The 22,855-nt window shown below is 44.2% G+C and overlaps 1 protein-coding gene across 1 annotated transcript; it reads right to left on the bottom strand.

The window, feature by feature from the left end:
- Nucleotides 1-1,013: 1,013 nt before the first annotated feature.
- On the bottom strand, nucleotides 1,014-22,429 carry LOC131722709 (high affinity immunoglobulin gamma Fc receptor I-like). Its single transcript, XM_059015711.1, has 7 exons — nucleotides 22,390-22,429; nucleotides 4,676-4,969; nucleotides 3,895-4,188; nucleotides 2,605-2,880; nucleotides 2,005-2,106; nucleotides 1,746-1,776; nucleotides 1,014-1,263 (listed from the first exon to the last, which is right to left on the bottom strand). The coding sequence occupies exons 1-7, from the start codon at nucleotides 22,427-22,429 to the stop codon at nucleotides 1,176-1,178; spliced, it is 1,125 nt and encodes a 374-aa protein (XP_058871694.1). The 3' UTR covers nucleotides 1,014-1,175.
- Nucleotides 22,430-22,855: the final 426 nt, after the last annotated feature.

Here is a 22,855-nt window from a genome sequence, read left to right as displayed (position 1 = left end):
CAGCGGAGAAAATGCGCGTTCACGGCCACACACACAAGCAGACTTCTATTAAAGAACTATGCGCATGCTCCAAATCAATCTAGCGAGATCCGCGCAAGCGCGAAATGTTGGTGATTGCTCGGGGATGCAAGATATCAAGGGGGTGCAGGATTCATCATAACACCGGATAACTGCTGATTTTGAAACCGGAAGCTGGAGCTTTTCAGTCGAGCAAAGGGGTTGTTTGTTAAAGAATTGATGTGTTTATTTCCACAATGACTGTGGGGTCCCCCCCTGCAATGCACTGTATTTGTATTGTTTATTATTCATTCTTGTTATTATTAGTGATGATATTATTCACATTGCTTTTTACTTTTTCTGGGTTAAATAGGGTTACCATATGGCTCCACATTAACCGGACGTTTTGAGACAGACCAGGATTTCAAAATTCCCCCTAAATTGAAAGTAATTCACATATAAATGAGCTCCACCTTTGCTGAGATTAATCCTGCTGTGGTGGAATTGCTTGGGCGCAGCAAACAATTCACACTGATCAGCTGCTTCTGATCAGATCTTAATGAACGAATAGTTAATTTATCGATAGAGCAATGAGATGATGATGCGATTGTATTTGCAGAATAATATGGGCGATTGAATTTTAACAAACAGAAAAAAATAGCGACTGGCTGCAATTCATTCTTAGTATAATACAATTATTTGACGCGCATGTGTGTATTTAAGCACCATTATTAATTGTAGCTAAGGATGGTTCATTTACACCTTCATTTATTTCAATTTAGGGGCAAGTTTGAAATCCTGTTCTGTCTCACAGCGTCCGGTTAATCTGGAGCCACATGGTAACCCTAGGGTTAAATGCCCAGACTCAGCCAGTCTCTTGTCTGTATTGTCACTTTATCTTTTAGGAGGTGCAGCTCCCCTTAGTGGGCTGATAAAGAACACAATTAATTAAAACATGAATTAGAAATAACAAATGATTATTTATCACAAGAAGTTTAATTTCCTTGACAATTGTTTTCATTCAGGGTCAGCAGCTTTAAGTGACATTTTAGTCTTCTTTTCTGGTTTCCTGCAGTCATTCAGAGTGGCTATGGTAATGCAGCACTATTCCAGTTCCACTCCAGTCTCTGGTAATGCAGCTCTATTCCAGTTCCACTCCAGTCCATGGTAATGCAGCACTATTCCAGTTCCACTCCAGTGTGCTGCACACGGCTGGAGAGCTCAATCCCCTCTGCTGACTGCTCCTGATCCTGATCCGAGGTTTTCCTGAGACAGATGTCAGAGACACACAAGGAGGGCTCAGAGTTTAACTGCAGCAACAACAAAAGCTTTAAAGGATGATGACACTTCTAGGCTTCAGAGTAATCAAGTCCATTGAAATCACAGAGTGCATTTCAGGGTAAGGAGCAGCTGTGTATCAACTGTAAAGACACTGTGTGGAGGCAGCAGCTTTGTGACATTACTGACAAAGGGTTATTATCAATACTCTAGATTGAAGAATCAAAGAATAATTATTATGAATCCAATATCTCAAAACAGTAGATCTTTATGATCCGGAAACCAGCAACAAACCACATGAGCCCAACACAGGTCTAAGTGAAGGGCACTGTTAGAGTTTGCAAGAGGGATTCTTAAAGAGTGAATCAGAAAGTTTCCATCTCCATTTTCAGTGTTGTAAAGGATGATGACAGGTAGAGATAGCAAGTGCTGCCCCCTGTCTGTACACATACTGGATAATACTGACTTACCTTGATTTACCACCAGCGAGACACAGGGAACCTGGAAAAATATATACAGATTGTTCAGTTTCTTTCTTATAATTGTGTTAACAAAAATAAATACAAACTTGCAAAATGTTTATTTTGTAAATTAGCTGTGCATGTTTAATGATGAAATAATGATTTCTTAATGAACTATCCCTAAGACTGGGCTGTGCTGTTTAAGAAGAAGCCTGCATGTGTGCTGTGACAGGCCAATTGAAATGTGTGCACTGACTGGGAGTCTCACCTTGGATCCTGCAGTATTGAAGGAGCAGCAGAGTGAACACAGTGAAATGAATCAGAGTGAAGCTCACTCTGTAGCCAATAGCAACAGCGCTGTGCCAGGACGCTGGGGGAAGGAAGGTACAGTATGAGTGTGTGCTAGTGGCTTCCATACACCTTGACTGAGCTGATAGGGATTCAAGAACATTACCCTGCTCACACTCGCTCTATAGGAACAGCCTTCAGCCACTCTGTCACTTGAATGGCTGTCTGCTGTAACTGCATTTTATTTGAACCAACTCAGTCAGGGAATCAATGTGTTTTCATTTGATTTATTGTCAGAAAGTAGAAAATAATGATTTGTTTAAAATGTATTCTAACCCATACATGAAGCTAAAACATTAGTGGGAAATATACACCACTGAATTTGCAAAGTATAAAAACAGTGTCTGTACTGTGCAGTATTTGTTACCAATCCATTGTGTTGTAATTGATGATAATTCTGTGGTCTGTTTATTCTGTTTCTTCAGGGAATGGGAATATAATGGGATCACAATGTGACCTATTTTACTGTGAGATCACTTTCAATCAAGGACAGTCATTTAGGACGGGTTTGTAATCTTACTTTGTAGTTCAATGTGTAGCTCCTGGCTGCTCTTCTTCACTCCCTGAGACTCCACAGCACACGTGTAGCTCCCAGTGTGGCTCTTCTCAGTGCTGGCTATGCTGTACAGTGCAGAGTCAGTGCTGTTAGTCACAGGCTCCCCGTCTCTCACAATGGTGTAGTGGAGTTGAGGGCGGGGGGTTTTGTTCACTGCTGCCTCACAGGTCAGGTTAAGAGCCTCTCCCTCCTTCACTGAGGCTCCTGGAGATGCTGTCAGAGTCACCCTGGAGAACAGAGCTACGAAAAGATGACATGAAGACAGGTTAGTGATTCTGAAGCTGTCTGAACAAGATATTCAAATCAATCAGAACCAGCGTTCTATATAGTGGGATTCCCAAAGAGCCCCCTGCTCCTTAGAGAGACAGAGGCAGTGCTGGAGTATAGAGGCTCCTTAGAGAGACAGAGGAAGTGCTGGATTATAGAGGCTTCTTAGAGAGACACAGGCAGCGCTGGAGTATAGAGGCTCCTTAGAGAGACAGAGGCAGCGCTGGAGTATAGAGGCTCCTTAGAGAGACAGAGGCAGCGCTGGAGTATAGAGGCTTCTTAGAGAGACAGAGGCAGTGCTGGATTATAGAGGCTTCTTAGAGAGACACAGGCAGCGCTGGAGTATAGAGGCTCCTTAGAGAGACAGAGGCAGCGCTGGAGTATAGAGGCTCCTTAGAGAGACAGAGGCAGTGCTGGAGTATAGAGGCTCCTTAGAGAGACAGAGGCAGCGCTGGAGTATAGAGGCTTCTTAGAGAGACAGAGGCAGTGCTGGATTATAGAGGCTTCTTAGAGAGACACAGGCAGCGCTGGAGTATAGAGGCTCCTTAGAGAGACAGAGGCAGCGCTGGAGTATAGAGGCTCCTTAGAGAGACAGAGGCAGTGCTGGAGTACAGAGGCTCCATATCGTTTTGCTTGTAAAGGTAACACCAAATGTTTCAGTCAAGACAGGAACAAGCTATAAACAGGTCATTGAAACATCCCACAGCATCCTTCCCCCTCCCCTCCCTAGGTTCTAAACCCTTAGATATATCTGCATTGACAATCTGCAAGTCATTCAAACACCACTATGAAGCATAATGAGTTGAGTCCTCACTTACAACAGTGGTAGTCATGAGTTTAAACCACACTCTCAAACCATTAAATACACATTTTTTTCTTGGTATTGAAAAATGAGCAATGAGCAGAAACTCTAGCAGAAACAAACAGCACCCCCTACTGCTGAGGGCAAAGCTTTAGTAAAAAGGAATGAGATTCTGTATTACTCACATGTTACATTTACCCAGATCGGATCACTGTATTGTAAATAAGACGTGTTCCTGCCCCGTCCAGCTCCACACCAGTACTCTCCACTGTGGGACAGAGCAGCAGCACTGATTGTGTATCCGGCTCCAGTTCCACTGCTGCTGTCAGTCTGGTACACTGGAGCTCCCTGCCTGTCTTTGTACCAGAGATATCTCCAGCCACCAGAGCCCCCCTCAACCACACAGCTCAGGGTGACTGTGTCTCCTTCAAATATCTCTCCTGCAGGCTCCCGGGTCAGGACAGGCTTCGGAGTGTCCACTGAAATAGAGGAGACAACAGCATTAGGTGCTTTACCCACTGGACTCTGTAATTGTGCTTTTAAAACCACTTGTTAGGATGTAGTTACTTTACATGTGCATGTGTATCCCAGAGGGACATGAATACCTTCCCAGTGTGTGTTTGTGAAAGGATAGAGGCAGACAGAGAGGGGGTACTCAGTGTCACTGATGAGAAGGCAGAAACAGTTCAGTGTAGATTGAGGAATCCTCTCAGTGTGTGAAGGTGACAGAAATGGAATGGGGGGCAGACAGCACTGACACCGATGAGAAGGAGAGAAGGACGTAGGAGCAGAGTAAATAGAGGAACTCTCTCAGTGTGTTTGTGGTACAAATGCAGGGAGAAAGAGAGGAGGCAGGGCAGACAGCACTCAGGTAGGAAGGCAGTCGGGAGACAGAGCCCCCAGTCTGGAGTTACAATAGAGGAGATGATCAGAATGTTAGAATTCAGAGTGTTTGAAATGACTTACCTGATACTCTCAGTGTAAGAGCATCGCTTGTTTTAGAGTACGATGGGTTACCTGTCCTTTCACCTTTACAGGTATATTCCCCACTGTGGTCTCCAGTAGCAGAGCTAATTCTGAATCTGTCACCATATATACTGCTGTAGTAATCCTGGGTTACTGGAGCATTCCTCCCATCTTTGTACCATGTGAATCTCCAGTCAGTGTAACCCCCCTGAACCTGACATCTCAGTGTAACACTCTCTGATTCATATATCTGTGTCCATGCAGGCTCCTGGGTCAGGACAGCCTGGGGTCGTTCTGTAGAGACAGAAGATCAGAGAAGATCAGACAGCACTCAGCACTCCTCTCACTCTCCTGTTTGTATCCTATATTGTTCCACAAGGAAATCAATAGAATCTATCTATTATTAATACACTATTCCGACACTCAGTACTCTGTGAGAGGGATTCATTTCTTAAACATATAATATGACAGACCACGGTCCATCCGGATTTCAATGTGCATTTCTGACTGAAGCAGACAACAAATGAATACTAAGCAACGTTTTTAACCCCATCTTCTTATTCCCTTTACTGACATTATCACAGGCCCCTCATTTATTGTGATGGGAATGTTTGACAGAGTGCAGAGTGCCAGTAAGAAGCATAAAGCATTCTACACGGGAAAGCTTTGGGGGGCTGGTTTGATTATTTTAAAGTGTTTGTAGGGTTTTGCTTGTTTATTTTGAAGTGTTTGTAGGGTTTTGCTTGTTTATTTTGAAGTGTTTGTAGGGTTTTGTTTGTTTATTTTGAAGTGTTTGTAGGGTTTTGCTTGTTTATTTTGAAGTGTTTGTAGGGTTTTGTTTGTTCATTTTGAAGTGTTTGTAGGGTTTTGCTTGTTTATTTTGAAGTGTTTGTAGGGTTTTGCTTCTTTATTTTGAAGTGTTTGTAGGGTTTTGCTTGTTTGTTTTGAAGTGTTTGTAGGGTTTTGCTTGTTTATTTTGAAGTGTTTGTAGGGTTTTGTTTGTTTATTTTGAAGTGTTTGTAGGGTTTTGCTTGTTTATTTTCAAGTGTTTGTAGGGTTTTGTTTGTTTATTTTGAAGTGTTTGTAGGGTTTTGCTTGTTTATTTTCAAGTGTTTGTAGGGTTTTGCTTGTTTATTTTCAAGTGTTTGTAGGGTTTTGCTTGTTTATTTTCAAGTGTTTGTAGGGTTTTGCTTGTTTATTTTGAAGTGTTTGTAGGGTTTTGTTTGTTTATTTTGAAGTGTTTGTAGGGTTTTGCTTGTTTATTTTGAAGTGTTTGTAGGGGTTTGCTTGTTTGTTTTGAAGTGTTTGTAGGGTTTTGCTTCTTTATTTTGAAGTGTTTGTAGGGTTTTGCTTGTTTATTTTGAAGTGTTTGTAGGGTTTTGCTTCTTTATTTTGAAGTGTTTGTAGAGTTTTGCTTGTTTGTTTTGAAGTGTTTGTAGGGTTTTGCTTGTTTATTTTGAAGTGTTTGTAGGGTTTTGCTTGTTTATTTTGAAGTGTTTGTAGGGTTTTGTTTGTTTATTTTGAAGTGTTTGTAGGGTTTTGTTTGTTTATTTTGAAGTGTTTGTAGGGTTTTGCTTGTTTATTTTCAAGTGTTTGTAGGGTTTTGCTTGTTCATTTTGAAGTGTTTGTAGGGTTTTGCTTGTTTATTTTGAAGTGTTTGTAGGGTTTTGCTTGTTTATTTTGAAGTGTTTGTAGGGTTTTGCTTGTTTATTTTGAAGTGTTTGTAGGGTTTTGCTTGTTTGTTTTGAAGTGTTTGTAGGGTTTTGCTTGTTTATTTTGAAGTGTTTGTAGGGTTTTGTTTGTTTATTTTGAAGTGTTTGTAGGGTTTTGCTTGTTTATTTTGAAGTGTTTGTAGGGTTTTGCTTGTTTATTTTGAAGTGTTTGTAGGGTTTTGTTTGTTTATTTTGAAGTGTTTGTAGGGTTTTGCTTGTTTATTTTCAAGTGTTTGTAGGGTTTTGCTTGTTTATTTTGAAGTGTTTGTAGGGTTTTGCTTGTTTATTTTCAAGTGTTTGTAGGGTTTTGTTTGTTTATTTTGAAGTGTTTGTAGGGTTTTGCTTGTTTATTTTGAAGTGTTTGTAGGGGTTTGCTTGTTTATTTTGAAGTGTTTGTAGGGGTTTGCTTGTTTATTTTGAAGTGTTTGTAGGGTTTTGCTTCTTTATTTTGAAGTGTTTGTAGGGTTTTGCTTCTTTATTTTGAAGTGTTTGTAGGGTTTTGCTTGTTTATTTTGAAGTGTTTGTAGGGTTTTGCTTGTTTATTTTCAAGTGTTTGTAGGGTTTTGTTTGTTTATTTGTTCCAGTCTTTTGATTTGGTTTGTTTGTAAATAATAAAAGTGTGCAGGAGCTCACAGCTTGCAATTCCCTTGACCGCATGCCTCTTTGCCACACCCTCCTAATAAAGCAGGTGAATCTAATATGTGATTGTATTAAAGGCACTCCAGTAGCATATCACTGTGTTTTTACTGACATGTCAATGGTTCTGATTCACTGTGTTGCTGCTCCTGTGTGATGTTTATAATTATGACTCATTATCACTCTGAATGATACTTTGCTGCTGCTTTGATTTTTTATATAATAATATAACTCAATGCATTACATGTTTAGTATCTGTGTCTTTCTTGGGTATTCTGTTTCATACTGTGTGTGTGTCACAGTAAAGTGAACAGGTATGTATTCTATTTAAAACTATTTCATTTGGGCAGAATCTCTTCTGTGGTATAATCTGCAGTGTAATAATGTATAGTACCAATTTCTTATATCCAATCTGTACCCCCCTGTCTAGGGAGGGGTTACACATGATTAAAGATACAGTTTGCAATGGCAATACACATTCTATTACTACCACAATCAAATAGAAATACATTTGGAGAAAATAGGGCTTGAACATAACTGATGACAACTGTGACAGACAGAGACCCTGCACACTGGGGAAGGCGGGTTCAATGGGTTCAATCATAACTCATGACAACTGTGACAGGCAGAGACCCTGCACACTGGGGAAGGCGGGTTCAATGGGTTCAATCATAAATCATGACAACTGTGACAGGCAGAGACCCTGCACACTGGGGAAGGCGGGTTCAATGGGTTCAATCATAACTCATGACAACTGTGACAGGCAGAGACCCTACACACTGGGGAGGGCGGGTTCAAGGGGTTCAATCATAACTCATGACAACTGTGACAGGCAGAGACCCTACACACTGGGGAAGGCGGGTTCAAGGGGTTCACTGGTTTGTTAATGTAATTAGGGACACCTGTCTGCAGGTAAGGCAGGTGTATATAAGCAGGTCAAAAGGTGGGTCTCTTGTCTGTGTGAAGGCTATGGCCTGGGGAGAGAGACCTGTGTGGGAACCTGAAGAGAAGGCACTGTGTTTAATGCTTGTAAAGTACAGGTGTTTTGCTGCTGGTAAACCGCTTAGCTGTCCAGTTGAGCAGTTAGGACTTGCAAAGTTTAATAAGCACTCTTTGGTGTGGCCTCTTTTGCTTTATAACAGTGTGGTCCAGTGGTTAAAGAAACGGGCTTATAACCAGGAGGTCCCCGGTTCAAATCCCACCTCAGCCACTGACTCATTGTGTGACCCTGAGCAAGTCATTTAACCTCCTTTTTCTCTGTCTTTCGGGTGAGACGTAATTGTAAGTGACTCTGCAGCTGATGCATAGTTCACACACCCTAGTCTCTGTAAGTCGCCTTGGATAAAGGTGTCTGCTAAATAAACAAATAATAATAATAATACTCAGAGTATGAGAGTTACTCAGACCAGGAAGAGCTTTCATATCAGAAAACTTTGCAAGGACCCGTTTCTTCAGCACCTGAGTTGTGGCGAGAACATTAACACAGCTGGAAAAGACTCCAGTGTGAATGTATCTGTGACACATTACAGACAGAGAAGGGGGTGAGGACTCTCTCTGTTAGAATGAACCTACCTCTCACTGACACCCGCACCTCTGCAGAGTCAATTTAACACAGCTGGAATAGACTCCAGTGTGAATGTATCTGTGAGACATTACAGACAGAGAAGGGGGTGAGGACTCTCTCTGTTAGAATGAACCTACCTCTCACTGACACCCGCACCTCTGCAGAGTCACCAGAGTAAATAGAGGAGTCCCGCCACCACGCTCTGCACTTGTAGGACCCCTCGTCACTCTTTGAAACACGAAACACACTCAGCTCTGTGCCAGCCCTGTAGTGTAACTGGTTATTATCTTTATAAAATGCAACCCTGGTAGCTTCATGACCTTTGCGGATAAGACACCTCATAGTCAGAGTGTCTCCCTCAAACACAGACTGTGAGGGAGTCTGCAGGATCACTCGTCCATCTGAAAAGACAGAAAGAGTTCAGATCAGCTGATGTGGGGGTTGGGTATGTGTGTGTGTGTGGGGGGTGTTTGTGTGTGTGTGGGGGGGTGGGGGGTGGGTAGAGGTGTATGTGTGTGTGTATGTGTGTTGGAAAAACATTTGGATTTAGTTTTAGCCCCCATAGCAATATTGATTTCTATCTCTCTCTTGGCCTTTCTAACTTCCTTTTTGTGTGTGTATATATATGCATTATTATTATTATTATTATTATTATTATTATTATTATTATTATTATTATTATTATTATTATTATTATTATTATTTATTTCTTAGTAGACACACTTATCCAGGATGACTTACAATTGTTACAAGATATCACATTATTTTTACAAACAATTACCCATTTATACAGATGGGTTTTTAGTGGAGCAATCTAGGTAAAGTACCTTGCTCAAGGGTACAGCAGCAGTGTTCCCCACAAGGGATTTAACCCATATATATATATATATATATATATATATATATATATATATATATATATATATATATATATATATATATTGTAGAAAGAGCGGCGTCGCCTTTAAGAAATGGCGACGCCATTTGAAAAACTATACAACCCAGGAACCTTAGCTTTAATAAGGAAGGCGGGGTTTCTGGGTATAAAGGGAAGTGGAGCGGTACAGACGGGGGTGATCGGGGGAAGCACCGCCGTGCGTACTGCTGAAGAGGGCTCTGAGAATTGAAACTGTATTACGAGTTAGTGGAAGGTAAAGTGAACGTTTCGTTTTTGAGTAAAGCGGTATTTTGTTGTACTGTGGCGTTTATCCTCTTTGTGAGGTAGTCTTTTGTTTTGTTAAAGTTTAATTTGTTTTTATGAAATACCGGTCAAGAGACGCTGTTTACCGGTGACGGATTTAAAACAATTCCGCAGTTTCCGTGACGGTTGGGAACCGTCACAGCTGCCGTTTGTTTGTGGGTGTTTGTTTGTCTCGGGACACAGAGGGAAGCGCGCATGAAGACGCAGCACAATTAGCGAACTGTAATAATAATAACGGAGGCAACAGCCTGGAGTTTTGGGACGTGGCTTGTATGGTACAGACAGGAACTGCAGTTTCCACAGGTGGGATACACAAACAAGGATATTGTGTTTGAACTCTGGGACACCCCCGTGTTTCTGTGAAGCACTGAGACATTGGTTGCAGGGGTTCAACCCCACAACCAGGATACAATTTCCATTTGCATTCTTGTGGATTATTGCCAGTCTTACAGCGATACCCAGCTGTGGGTGTCCTCGTTGTTCTTTCCTATCACCTGTGTTTAAGGATACTCCAGCAGGGGAAGGAGGATCTCTCTGTTCTTGTCTGTGTTTTAGCCAGTTCCAGCAGAGGGAGTCTGCATTGTCCTGACCTGGGCTTCAGGGACACTCCGGCAGTGGGCGTTCCTTCTTCTTACCTGTGTTGCAGCCAGACTCCAGCAGAGGGAGGCTGCGTGATTGTTACTGTGGGGCCGAGACTCCAGCAGAGGGCACCGGGTCCACACTTACCTGTGTAGCCGGAACACTCCACAGGGAAAGGACTTGCAGAGGCCTCGGCCGGCTAGACTCGGTACTTCTGAATCAGTTAGTGAGGGACGAAGAAGTGAGCTAGTTACTGACCCGTACAGGGCTTTACTCAACCCAGAAAAGGTGTTAATTGGTGTAAATATTGTAAATAAAGAACTACTTACCTGAACCTTCATTGTGTCTGTGCCAGTCGGTGGAAGCAAAAGGAGAGTCACTTACGGGAGTACTCTCCTGATTTGTTACAATATATATATATATATATATATATATATATATATATATATACAGACGTGCTCAAATTTGTTGGTACCCCTCCACAAAAAATGAAGAATGCACAATTTTCTCTGAAATAACTTGAAACTGACAAAAGTAATTGGCATCCACCATTGTTTATTCCATATTTAATAGAAATCAGACTTTGCTTTTGATTTTTTATTCAACATAATATTGTAAATAAGAAAACAAATGAAAATGGCATGGACAAAAATGATGGGACCGCTAACCTAATATTTTGTTGCACAACCTTTAGAGGCAATCACTGCAATCAAACGTTTTCTGTAGCTCTCAATGAGACTTCTGCACCTGTTAACAGGTAGTTTGGCCCACTCTTCCTGAGCAAACTGCTCCAGCTGTCTCAAGTTTGATGGGTGCCTTCTCCAGACTGCAAGTTTCAGCTCTTTCCATAGATGTTCGATAGGATTCAGATCAGGACTCATAAAAGGCCACTTCAGAATAGTCCAATGTTTTGTTCTTATCCATTCTTGGGTGCTTTTAGCTGTGTGTTTTGGGTCATTATCCTGTTGGAGGACCCATGACCTGCGACTGAGACACAGCTTTCTGACACTGGGCAGTACGTTTCGCTCCAGAATGCCTTGATAGTCTTGAGATTTCATTGTGCCCTGCACAGATTCAAGGCACCCTGTGCCAAGCGCAGCAAAGCAGCCCCAAAACATAACCAAGCCTCCTCCATGTTTCACTGGAGGTATGGTGTTCTTTTCTTTGAAAGCTTCATTTTTTCATCTGTGAACATAGAGCTGATGTGACTTGCCAAAAAGCTCCAGTTTTGACTCATCTGTCCAAAGGACATTCTCCCAGAAGGATTGTGGCTTGTCAATATGCATTTTAGCAAATTCCAGTCTGGCTTTTTTATGTTTTTCTTTCAAAAGTGGAGTCCTCCTGGGTCTTCTTCCATGGAGCCCACTTTTGCTCAAAAAGCGACGGATGGTGCGATCAGAAACTGATGTACCATCACCTTGGAGTTCAGCTTGTATCTCTTTGGCAGTTATCCTTGGTTCTTTTTCTACCATTCGCACTATCCTTCTGTTCAATCTGGGGTCGATTTTCAATCTTGCGGCCGCGCCCAGGGAGGTTGGCTACAGTTCCATGGACCTTAAACTTCTTAATAATATTTGCAATTGTTGTCACAGGAACATCAAGCTGCTTGGAGATGGTCTTGTAGCCTTTACCTTTACCATGCTTGTCTATTATTTTCTTTCTGATCTCCTCAGACAACTCTCTCCTTTGCTTTCTCTGGTCCATGTTCAGTGTGGTGCACACAATGATACCAAACAGCACAGTGACTACTTTTCTCCATTTAAATAGGCTGAATGACTGATTACAAGATTGGAGACATGTGTGATACTAATTAAAGAAACTAATTAGTTTGAAATATCACTATAATCCAATTATTTATTATCTTTTCTAAGGGGTACCAACAAATGTGTCCAGGCCATTTTAGAATATCTTTGTAGAATAAGCAATAATTCATCTCTTTTCACAGCTTCTTTGCTTTATTCTATGACATACCAAAGGCATGCAAGTATACATGATAGAATAGCTTTTAATTTAATCACTTTTCAGGAGGAATGAAGCATTATTTCAATGAGCTGTAAGGGTACCAACAAATTTGAGCACGTCTGTATATATATATATATATATATATATATATATATAGATGTGTGTGTATATATATATATATATATATATATATATATATATATATATATATACAGTGCCTTGAAAAGTATTCAGACCCCTGACCAATTCTCTCATATTACTGAGTTACAAATGGTACATTGAAATTTCATTCTGTTTGATATTTTATTTTAAAACACTGAAACTCAAAATCAATTATTATAAGGTGACATTGGTTTTATGTTGTGCTGTGGAAGCTCCCAATTTACACCGATGAAAGAAATTGCCCTAACGAGGACACAATTACCTTACCATTGGCCTCCACCTGTGAACCATTAAAGTTGCTGTCACATTTTCTGGATAAAAACCCCACTGTTGAAGGATCATTGGTCAGGCTGTGAATCTGAAGGAAAATGAAGACCAAAGAGCATTCTACAGAAGTTAGAGATAAAGTAATAAAAATGCATAGATTAGGGAAAGGGTACAAAATAATATCCAAGTGTTTGGATATCCCAGTGAGCACAGTTGGATCAATAATCAGGAAGTGGAAGCTGCATCACACCACCCAGGCACTGCCAAGAAAAGGCCGTCCCTCAAAACTCAGCGCTCAAACAAGAAGGAGACTTGTGAGAGAAGCCACAGAGAGGCCAACAATCACTTTGAAGGAGCTACAGAGTTCAGTGGCTGGGAGTGGAGTAACGGTGCACCAGTCAACCATATCAAGAGCTCTGCATAACACTGGCCTGTATGGGAGGGTGGCAAGAAAGAAGCCATTACTCAAAAAGTACCATCTGAAAGCCCATCTGGAGTTTGCCAGAAAGCATGAGAGTGACCCAGCTGCGATGTGGGAAAAGGTTTTGTCATCAGATGAGACCAAGATAGAGCTTTTTGGCCAAAACTCTTAAAAAATATTTCCCAACATAAAACTAATGTCACCTTACAATAATTGATTTTGAGTTTCAGTGTTTTAAAATAAAATATCAAACAGAACGAAATTTTAATGTACCATTTGCAATTCAGTAATATGAGAGAATTGGTCAGGGGTCTGAATACTTTTGCAAGGCACTGTATCTATAACAAAAACAATGTAAAAAAACAAGTTAGAAAAACACAACAGCCGTTTAAAGGGGTGATATCAAATACAAAAGCCCAAGTTAGGAGAAGCAATTAGGCCAATCTTTTCAAGCATCAACCAAATAGGCACAATTGGAAAGGTGCTGGGGCCCAAGATTCACACAATTCTTGCTTCTAACTTAGCGCCTTTTTTTGATCGCTTCGCTCCACTTTATCGCTCCACTTGAAATGCAAAGTGGCGCAGTGGGATAAGGTCATGTGCTCTTCAAGAACGTCATGTTGCAAGTTCAAACCACTTGAAATGCTCTTTGTATAACTTGAAGTGACTGAGACACACACTCACACACTGAGACACACTCACACACACTGAGACTGTGTGTTGTAGTGTGTGTGTTTCTCAGTGTATGGGTGTCTCAGTGTGTGTGTGTGTCAGTGTGTGTGTCTCAGAGTGTTTGTGTGTCTCAGTGTGTATGTGTTTCTCAGTGTGTGAGTGTCACAAAGTGACATGCTAAACTGCTGCTGATGTTTTTTTAATATATATTTGTAATTATGGTTTGAATTATTGACTGTGTGTTGCGTAACGAGTGCATTTAATTATTTTTTATATATATTGTTTTGATTTGTGTTGTAGCACAATGTACTACGTGTGTTTCACTTTCTTCATTAATCTTTTGTTTATTTTCATGTGCATGATTTGAGCTCAGCAGCAGCAGCAGCATTGCTCTTTGGTGCTAGTAGATTGATGCACACCGGCAGGCTATCTACCTTATTAAGGAACCTATTAGAGGGAACAGAGGAGAGAAAGGAGAAAGGAGGAGCGGGAGGAAAGAGAAAGAAGGGAATCGAGACAGAAGGAATCGAGACAGAGAAAGAAGACGTAATACGACGTCTCGATAGCCGAACAAGGGGAAAGTGGAACGAGGGAGAAGCGGAACGACAGGGAACTAGATCGGGATAACGAGACAACAATAGATTACAACAGAGAGCGAGAGCATAACCGAGCACGGACGAAAACAGCGGAGAGGAGAGAGAATTTGGAATGAATGCGGACAACTACAGCCCCGCTAGAAAGGGACGCAGGTAGAGTGTGTGGGTGGAGTTAGCGGAGCTCAGCAGGATACTGGATAATGCGCAGGGAGAAGCGGGCCTGCTTAAACTACTTCTGTGATAATGAGCTAAGTATCGCTTGGTTTTACTTGTTTGCTCTGTACTTTCCATTTGGAATTCAGTTATTGTATCGCGTATTGTTGTTTATATACGCTTAGTATTAGATGCACTGGGTGTTAGGATTGTTTTGAATATTATTCGTTTGGTGGTTCACTCTTGCACAATAAATGTTATGGGCCCAGTAGAGTTTTAAAATGGATTATTAGTGTTGTGGTGTCTCTTGATATATTTTTTTTTAATATTACTGTGTGGCTTTTATATTGCTTTGTACACATGTTGGTTGGGTCTAACGATAGTGTATTGTTTTTTGTTTTCTTTATTGTGCTCGATAGTAAGTTGGGCCGCATTGCATTGTTCAGGTAGTACTATGTATTTAACAACGGGTCTCCCAGTTTTTATATGTGCTCTTTTTACAGTTGCTACAAGCTTCCCCCAGCTGCATACAGAATATCAGACGCCAACTTTCTCTTGAACCACTGAAACTAAGTACTAAGATTTCTACCAAGGCTAACTGGACCCAAGATTTGATTCTACTCGGAAGACCTGTTTATGTTGCGAGTGCGATAATTAGAGCTGGGAGATTGTGACAGAGATCGAATGAGTCTTAGTGTTAGATCTCCCTCTCGACCTGTGAGGGCACGGTGCACGAGGAACAGAGTACACTTAATGAAATGGCACGACAATTTATTCCGTAGGGTAGATGGAAGTCGGTCAGTTTGGAAAGGGGCGGAGCTATGGCACCCGAGCCCAGTGACCCAGACGGTAAGCGGCGTGGCATCCGAGGACTGGAGGAGCGGATGATCTCGTTAACCTCGGGGTCATGGGCGAGGGTATAAATAGGGGGCATGGCTTGAGTGATCTGTTCCTTTGTATATGGTTAAACAAACTAACCGAGAAGGAGCCCGTAGCGTGAAGAACTGTGAGTGTTTTCGTGTCTGTGTCTAACCTCTGTGTGTCTTGTGTATTGTCTAGCCACTGAAGGATACTGATCACGATCCGGAGCTGCAGCCGCAGGCCAGCGACTAAACCGGACTTCACCATTCACGCTTTGCACTGTCTGAACTGTCTTTGTTTTCACCACTAGCACTGTAATCACGCACTGTCAAAACTGTGTCTGTGTTTTTGTGTTTTATGTGGGTGACGAACGGGACTTTTTGGGTTACGGGTCAAACCCGTTGGATTATAAAACGGAGTGATACACGCTGCTGTACCACTTCCTACAGTGTTATTATTTGCAGGTTTGCCTTAAGGCTCTGGACATTTTCTGAATAAAATAAACACCCTTGCACCTGTACCGAACGTTGTTTGTGTGATTACTCTGCACTGCACTCACCTGCACGTATTCACCACTCTGCCACACGTGGTTGTCAGAAGAGGGATATGGAATACGCAACACTGTCGGCGCTGCTGGAGCAGCTGGACAGCAGACGGGAGGTGGAGGAGAGACGGAGAGAGGAGAGGTACACCGCGCTGATCGAGAGGGTCGGGCTGGCGATACCTCCCACAGCGTCAGCAGAATGCAGCTTCGTAGCGCCCAAAGCGAGGACGCACAAAATGACGGCGGATGATGATCCAGAAGCATACCTGGTGGCATTTGAGCGGCTGGCTACCACCGCGTCATGGCCCCAACAGTTCTGGGCAAGCCAGCTGGGACCCTGCCTGATTGGGGAAGCGCAGGCAGCCTACCAGGCGATGGGGGATGACGACGCCGCTCAATATGACCTGGTAAAACTGGCTATTCTCCGCCATCTTAATATTACGGAGGAAACGCACCAAGTGAGGTTCAGGGAGTACAGGAGGTCCCCGAACGTACGCCCCAGGGTGGTCGCACAGAAGCTCTGTGACCACATGATACACTGGCTCACCCCGGCGCTAAAAACAACTGCCCAGATGGGGGAGGCCATCGTCATTGAGCAGTTTTGTCATGTGGTCGGCGCCGAGACCCAAGGATGGATACGGCGCCACAACCCCGACACCCTGGAACAGGCAGTCAAGCTCGCCGAGGACTTCGAGGACTCCCTGGTATCCGCCCAGACCGGGCTACTCACCCCACCACTTCACCGGAGCGGCCGAGCCCCACCTCCTCTCTCTGCTCCACCAGCCCCACCACCAGGACCGGTTCAACGACCTCCGAGAGCACCGACCCCAATGGGCGACCTTGCCTCCTCTTCATGGAGACCAAGGTTGGCCCCCAGCTGGGGTAGAGGTGCTGCCCCTGCCCCGTTGCCATACCAGCAGCGGGACAGACCATTTAACACTGTGCCCTCCTTTCCCCCTACCTGTTTTAGGTGCCGCCAGCCGGGACATCAGGCTAGGTCATGCCCATCTGTGATGGAGTGTGACGTGGCCGTCTGTAATCTGGCATCTGAAGCGGGAAAAATGGTCGGGAGGGGCCTTGTATTGTTAAGGTGATTTTTGGAAATGTGAAAACCCATGCATTAGTGGACACAGGGTGTGGTCAGACCTTAATTAGAGCATCTCTCTTAGGCGGTATGGTGTGGCAGCCACAAGGTCAGGTGGCGATCTCCTGTATCCATGGAGACACGGCAACATACCCCACAGTAAAAGCATATTTATCGGTCGGTCCGATTAAACGTTACCTGGTAGTTGGGGTAGCGGAAAGGCTACCACATCCCGTTATTCTGGGTCGGGACTGGCCCAACTATAAAGATTTGTTGAAATTAAGGGCAGTCCCGGCCATACACGCAAATGTGGCAGAAAAAGTAGAAGGGGAAATGATTGGTAATGTTTTTCCCTTTCAAGCGGAAATGTTCTCTCCTCTGTTCCGGCCAAAAAAAACAAACAAAGAGAGAAGGCTGCGGAAATGGGAGGGAGCGTTAATGAGACAAGGCTAGGGGCTGGTGGGAGCCTGTTATAACGGTGAAAAACGTCAGTCGAAGGGGGTCGGAACGCAGTGTGACCGAGAGGGCGAGGTTACTGGGCCATCAAGGGCAGATGTTACTCCCGCCCCGCTCAATATACCAGACATGTGGTACTCAAATGTGAACCTAGTGTGGGAGCAGAAAAATGACCCATCACTGGTGCACATTTGGGGACAGGTCCGGTCCATTGAAGGTAAGGATGTTGAAGGCGCTGGGGCACTAGTATTTCCACACTTCATTATCAAGGGGCAATTACTATATAGGGTAAACCTGGCCGCGGGCACAGGACATCCTGTAACACAATTATTGGTTCCCCCGTCTTGTGGACTGGAGGTCATGAGGCTGGCGCATGATATCCCTTTTGCGGGGCACCTCGGAGTTGACAAGACAAGGGAACGGATATTGGCTCGATTCTTTTGGCCAGGTCTTTATAAGGAAGTGTCGAAATATGTAGCCACATGCCCAGACTGCCAGCGAGTAGCGCCGGGTCGAGTGCGCCCCGCCCCTTTGGTCCCACTGCCGATTATTTCCACCCCCTTTGAACGCATCGCAGTGGACATAGTCGGCCCTTTGCTACCTTCTGACTCCGGGTATACGCATATCTTAGTGGTGGTAGATTACGCAACGCGATACCCAGAGGCAGTTCCATTGAGGTCCACTAGTGCTGCTGCGATAGCCAAAGAACTAGTGCAGATTATGGCAAGAGTAGGGATCCCCAACGAGATATTGACTGATCATGGAACTAATTTCTTGTCAAATACGCTACAGCAGGTATATAAATTACTAAAAATACGTCCCATCAGAACGTCGGTTTATCATCCACAGACGGACGGATTGGTGGAACGTTTCAATCAGACTCTAAAGGCGATGCTGAGACGATTTGTGAATCAGGAGCAAAAACATTGGGCATCGCTTCTTCCCTACCTCCTTTTTGCAGTGAGAGAGGTGCCGCAGAGTTCGACAGGGTTCTCCCCCTTCGAGCTCTTGTACGGCCGACAGCCTCGCGGCATTCTCGATCTGTTGAGAGAGGGGTGGGAGGAGCACAAAGGCTCGTCCAAAAATATAGTGCAGCATGTGCTCCTACTTAGAGATCGCCTAGATTTGGTCGGTCGTTTGGCCCAAGACAATCTCAGATCGGCTCAGCATCGACAACGGCAGCATTACAATCAAAATGCATTAATCCGAACTTTTCGGCCTGGAGACAAGGTAATGCTGCTACTTCCCTCATCGGAATCCAAACTATGTGCTAAATGGCAAGGCCATATGGCAATGGCCATATGAGATGATTCGGGCTATAGGAAAGGTGAATTACGAAATTAGACAGCCTGATCGCTGTAATAAAAAAGAAATTTATCACATAAATTTATTAAAGCCCTGGCAGGCAAGAGAGGTTTTATTCATAGCCCCAGGCAATATAGAGGATGATTTAGGGCCTGAGCCAGAACCCTCTGGCACAAAGAACATTTCGATGGGGGAACAGTTACTTCCTGATCAGCAACGTGAACTACGCAGGTTAATTGAGGAATTTAGCGATGTTTTTTCTAACACGCCCGGTAGAACTAACCTTGCTGAATATGACATTATCTCTCCCCCAGGTGTCACAGTGCGAGAGAGACCTTACCGGATCCCGGAAAGTCGACGGAGTGGCGTTCGCAAAGAGGTATGGGACATGCTCGAACTTGGGGTGATTGAGCCTTCCAGGAGCGAGTGGTGCAGTCCAATTGTGATAGTGGCCAAAAAGGACGGCACCAACCGCTTCTGCGTTGATTTCCGCAAGGTAAACGCTATTGCCAAGTTTGATGCGTATCCCATGCCTCGGGTCGACGAACTTCTAGATAGACTGGGGACGGCGAGGTTTATCTCCACTCTGGATCTGACAAAGGGATATTGGCAGATCCCGTTAACTCGTAGTTCTAGAGAGAAAACCGCATTTTCAACACCAGAGGGGCTGTTTCATTTTACAACCATGCCGTTTGGGTTACATGGTGCGCCTGCTGCCTTTCAGAGACTGATGGACCAGGTTTTACACCCACATCGTGAATATGCGGCAGCGTATATTGATGATGTGGTCATTTACAGCTCCACCTGGCGAGAGCATTTGGCTAGGATCACAGCCGTCCTTCAGTCTCTAAGGGCAGCCCGGCTGACAGCTAACTTGCGAAAATGTGCGTTTGCCAAAGAAGAAACACAATATTTGGGATTTGTAATGGGGAATGGCAGGGTGAAACCCGTTGTCTCCAAGGTCCAGGCCTTGGTAGATGCGGCAATCCCCAAAACCAAGGCTCAAGTGAGGTCGCTACTGGGGTTAGCCGGTTATTACCGCCGCTTTATCCCCGAGTATGCCACAGTGGTTAATCCCTTAGTTGACCTCACCAAAAAGAGCGCACCAAATTAAATTAAATGGTCAGAAGAATGTCAGGGGGCGTTTAATACTGTTAAGCAGAGACTTTGCCAGGCCCCTGCTCTCATCACTCCAGACTTCACTAAGAGATTCATCCTCCACACCGATGCTTCGGATGTCGGTTTGGGTGCAGTCCTGTCTCAAATGGTAGGCGGAGTAGAACACCCTGTTCTGTACATAAGTAAAAAAATGCTCCCTCGGGAGCGAAACTACTCCGTCGTCGAAAAAGAGTGTTTGGCCATTAAATGGGCTACTCACTCTTTAAGATACTACCTGCTGGGACACTCATTTGATCTTGTCACTGACCACGCCCCACTCAAGTGGTTAAGCACAATGAAGGACAGCAATGCCCGGATAACTCGGTGGTATCTGGCATTGCAGCCCTTCATGTACCATATGGTACACCGTGCAGGGAAAGACCACCAAAATGCGGATTATTTTTCCCGGGAGGGGGGAGTAATGGGAAAGGTAGGGTTAGCCGAGTGTTCCTTCGGCTCCACTCTGAGCGGTGGGATATGTGACAGAGATCGAATGAGTCTTAGTGTTAGATCTCCCTCTCGACCTGTGAGGGCACGGTGCACGAGGAACAGAGTACCCTTAATGAAATGGCACGACAATTTATTCCATAGGGTAGATGGAAGTCGGTCAGTTCGGAAAGGGGCGGAGCTATGGCACCCGAGCCCAGTGACCCAGACGGTAAGCGGCGTGGCATCCGAGGATTGGAGGAGCGGATGCGCTCGTTAACCTCGGGGTCATGGGCGAGGGTATAAATAGGGGGCATGGCTTGAGTGATCTGTTCCTTTGTATATGGTTAAACAAACTAACCGAGAAGGAGCCCGTAGCGTGAAGAACTGTGAGTGTTTTCGTGTCTGTGTCTAACCTCTGTGTGTCTTGTGTATTGTCTAGCCACTGAAGGATACTGATCACGATCCGGAGCTGCAGCCGCAGGCCAGCGACTAAACCGGACTTCACCATTCACGCTTTGCACTGTCTGAACTGTCTTTGTTTTCACCACTAGCACTATAATCACGCACTGTCAAAACTGTGTCTGTGTTTTTGTGTTTTATGTGGGTGACGAACGGGACTTTTTGGGTTACGGGTCAAACCCGTTGGATTATAAAACGGAGTGATACACGCCGCTGTACCACTTCCTACAGTGTTATTATTTGCAGGTTTGCCTTAAGGCTCTGGACATTTTCTGAATAAAATAAACACCCTTGCACCTGTACCGAACGTTGTTTGTGTGATTACTCTGCACTGCACTCACCTGCACGTATTCACCACTCTGCCACAGAGATACAGGGTTTTAGTGGGGTGTGTAACATCTGTATGGGGTGGGAACGAATTGGCTATACTTAGTTTAAAGTTAAGGACAGTATTAAATTGTGGGAAGCAAGTGTTTGTACATCCTGGCTGCCTGTGTATCCCAGACGGTGGCACTAGAGATCTGAATAATTTTAACCTAGCTCTGTGATGTAAACTTTCTTAGTTTTTTTAAAGTGTGAAAGCCCTCCTATTTTATTTCTTGTTTTAACTGTACAAGTAAATTGTAATAAACGTTTCTTTAACCTCATTGGTTGGTCTGTGCATCCCTATTTTGACTGGTGGTGGATTTTAGTGGTGTGGCTGTCCTACAGAGATAACTTTGAACCTGTGTAAGCCTATAGTAGGGTTATTCTATCTATACCTAGAGGCAGCGAAGGTGTTTAATTAGTCAGTTCATACGGGTGACTCTCGTGCTGGCGTAGTCGGTCTAGAATTGCACACGCATTTTGCTGTTACAATCTTCCAATCAGCCCCCCAGCCCCCCCCCCCCTCTTCTCGCCTCGTCACATCTTGGCATAGTCGGCAGGATATTTTTCTGTAGGGTGAGCAGCCACTGGGGTCTTTCCATTATGCTGGGAGAGGGAGCACAGGCTTTAGGGCCTCAAACAATGATGATGCCATTGTTCCTGGGTGCGCCTTGGATACAGAAATTTAAAGGCACAGGGTCGGAGGTAAAATTAGGTGAATGGAAAGCACAAATTAAAGCTATGTTGGGTGGGCAATCAATGAGTAGCGAACAACGAGTAGCTATATTATTGGGAGCATTAGAGGGGGAGGCGAAGAGGGAAATATTGGCTATAGATAAACGTGAGCGTAGTACAGTGGATCAGATATGTGAACTGTTAGAAGAACTGTATGGGGATAGGGTACCTATTGTAGCTCTATGTACCATGTTTCTCAGTAGCATGCAAGATAATCATGAATCTGTACGAGCTTTTTTTCTTCGCCTTAGAGAACTGTTTTCCAGGTTGCAGTGTCGAGACCCTGATGGGATGAGCTATAAAGATGGATTGTTGAGAGTCCAGTTCATCGCTGGCTTGCGAGAGGGGAGTCTTCGGCAAGAACTACGGCGACAAGTAAGGCAAAAACCTACCTTGACCTTTGCCCAGGTCAAAGGCGAAACGTTGTTCCATGAGGGGGAACATGAGATGGAACGGATGGAAGTTGCAGCTTGTCAGGCTACTGCGCGCCCCGCCTCTACTGACCCACTGATCCGCAGCGACTGGAAACAGGAGTTCAAGGCAGAGGTATTGAAAGGAGTTCAAGACCAAATAGCAGAATTTACGAAGACGTTACTAGGTGAGTTATGGAACAGTGTGCCACCCCGCCCTCAATCCCACTTTACAGGCAGCCATGGACCAAGGCCAGCGTGGACAGGACCTAGGCGGAATCCTCATAGGACAACTGATTCCCAGGTGCCTGCGGGAAGCCAGTGGGACTCGCAGGGCCGCCCCATCTGCAACCAATGTAGGAGCAGAGGTCATATTGCAAGGTACTGTCCCCAACGCCAAGACCAACAGCTGGCTTTAAACGAGCACCCCTAGTTGCCACGGGTCTGG

Source organism: Acipenser ruthenus, chromosome 51, assembly GCF_902713425.1.
Source record: "Acipenser ruthenus chromosome 51, fAciRut3.2 maternal haplotype, whole genome shotgun sequence".
Lineage (NCBI taxonomy): Eukaryota > Metazoa > Chordata > Actinopteri > Acipenseriformes > Acipenseridae > Acipenser > Acipenser ruthenus.
The sequence above is the reverse complement of the archived record's forward strand: the minus strand, read 5'-3'. Positions and strand labels throughout refer to the sequence as shown.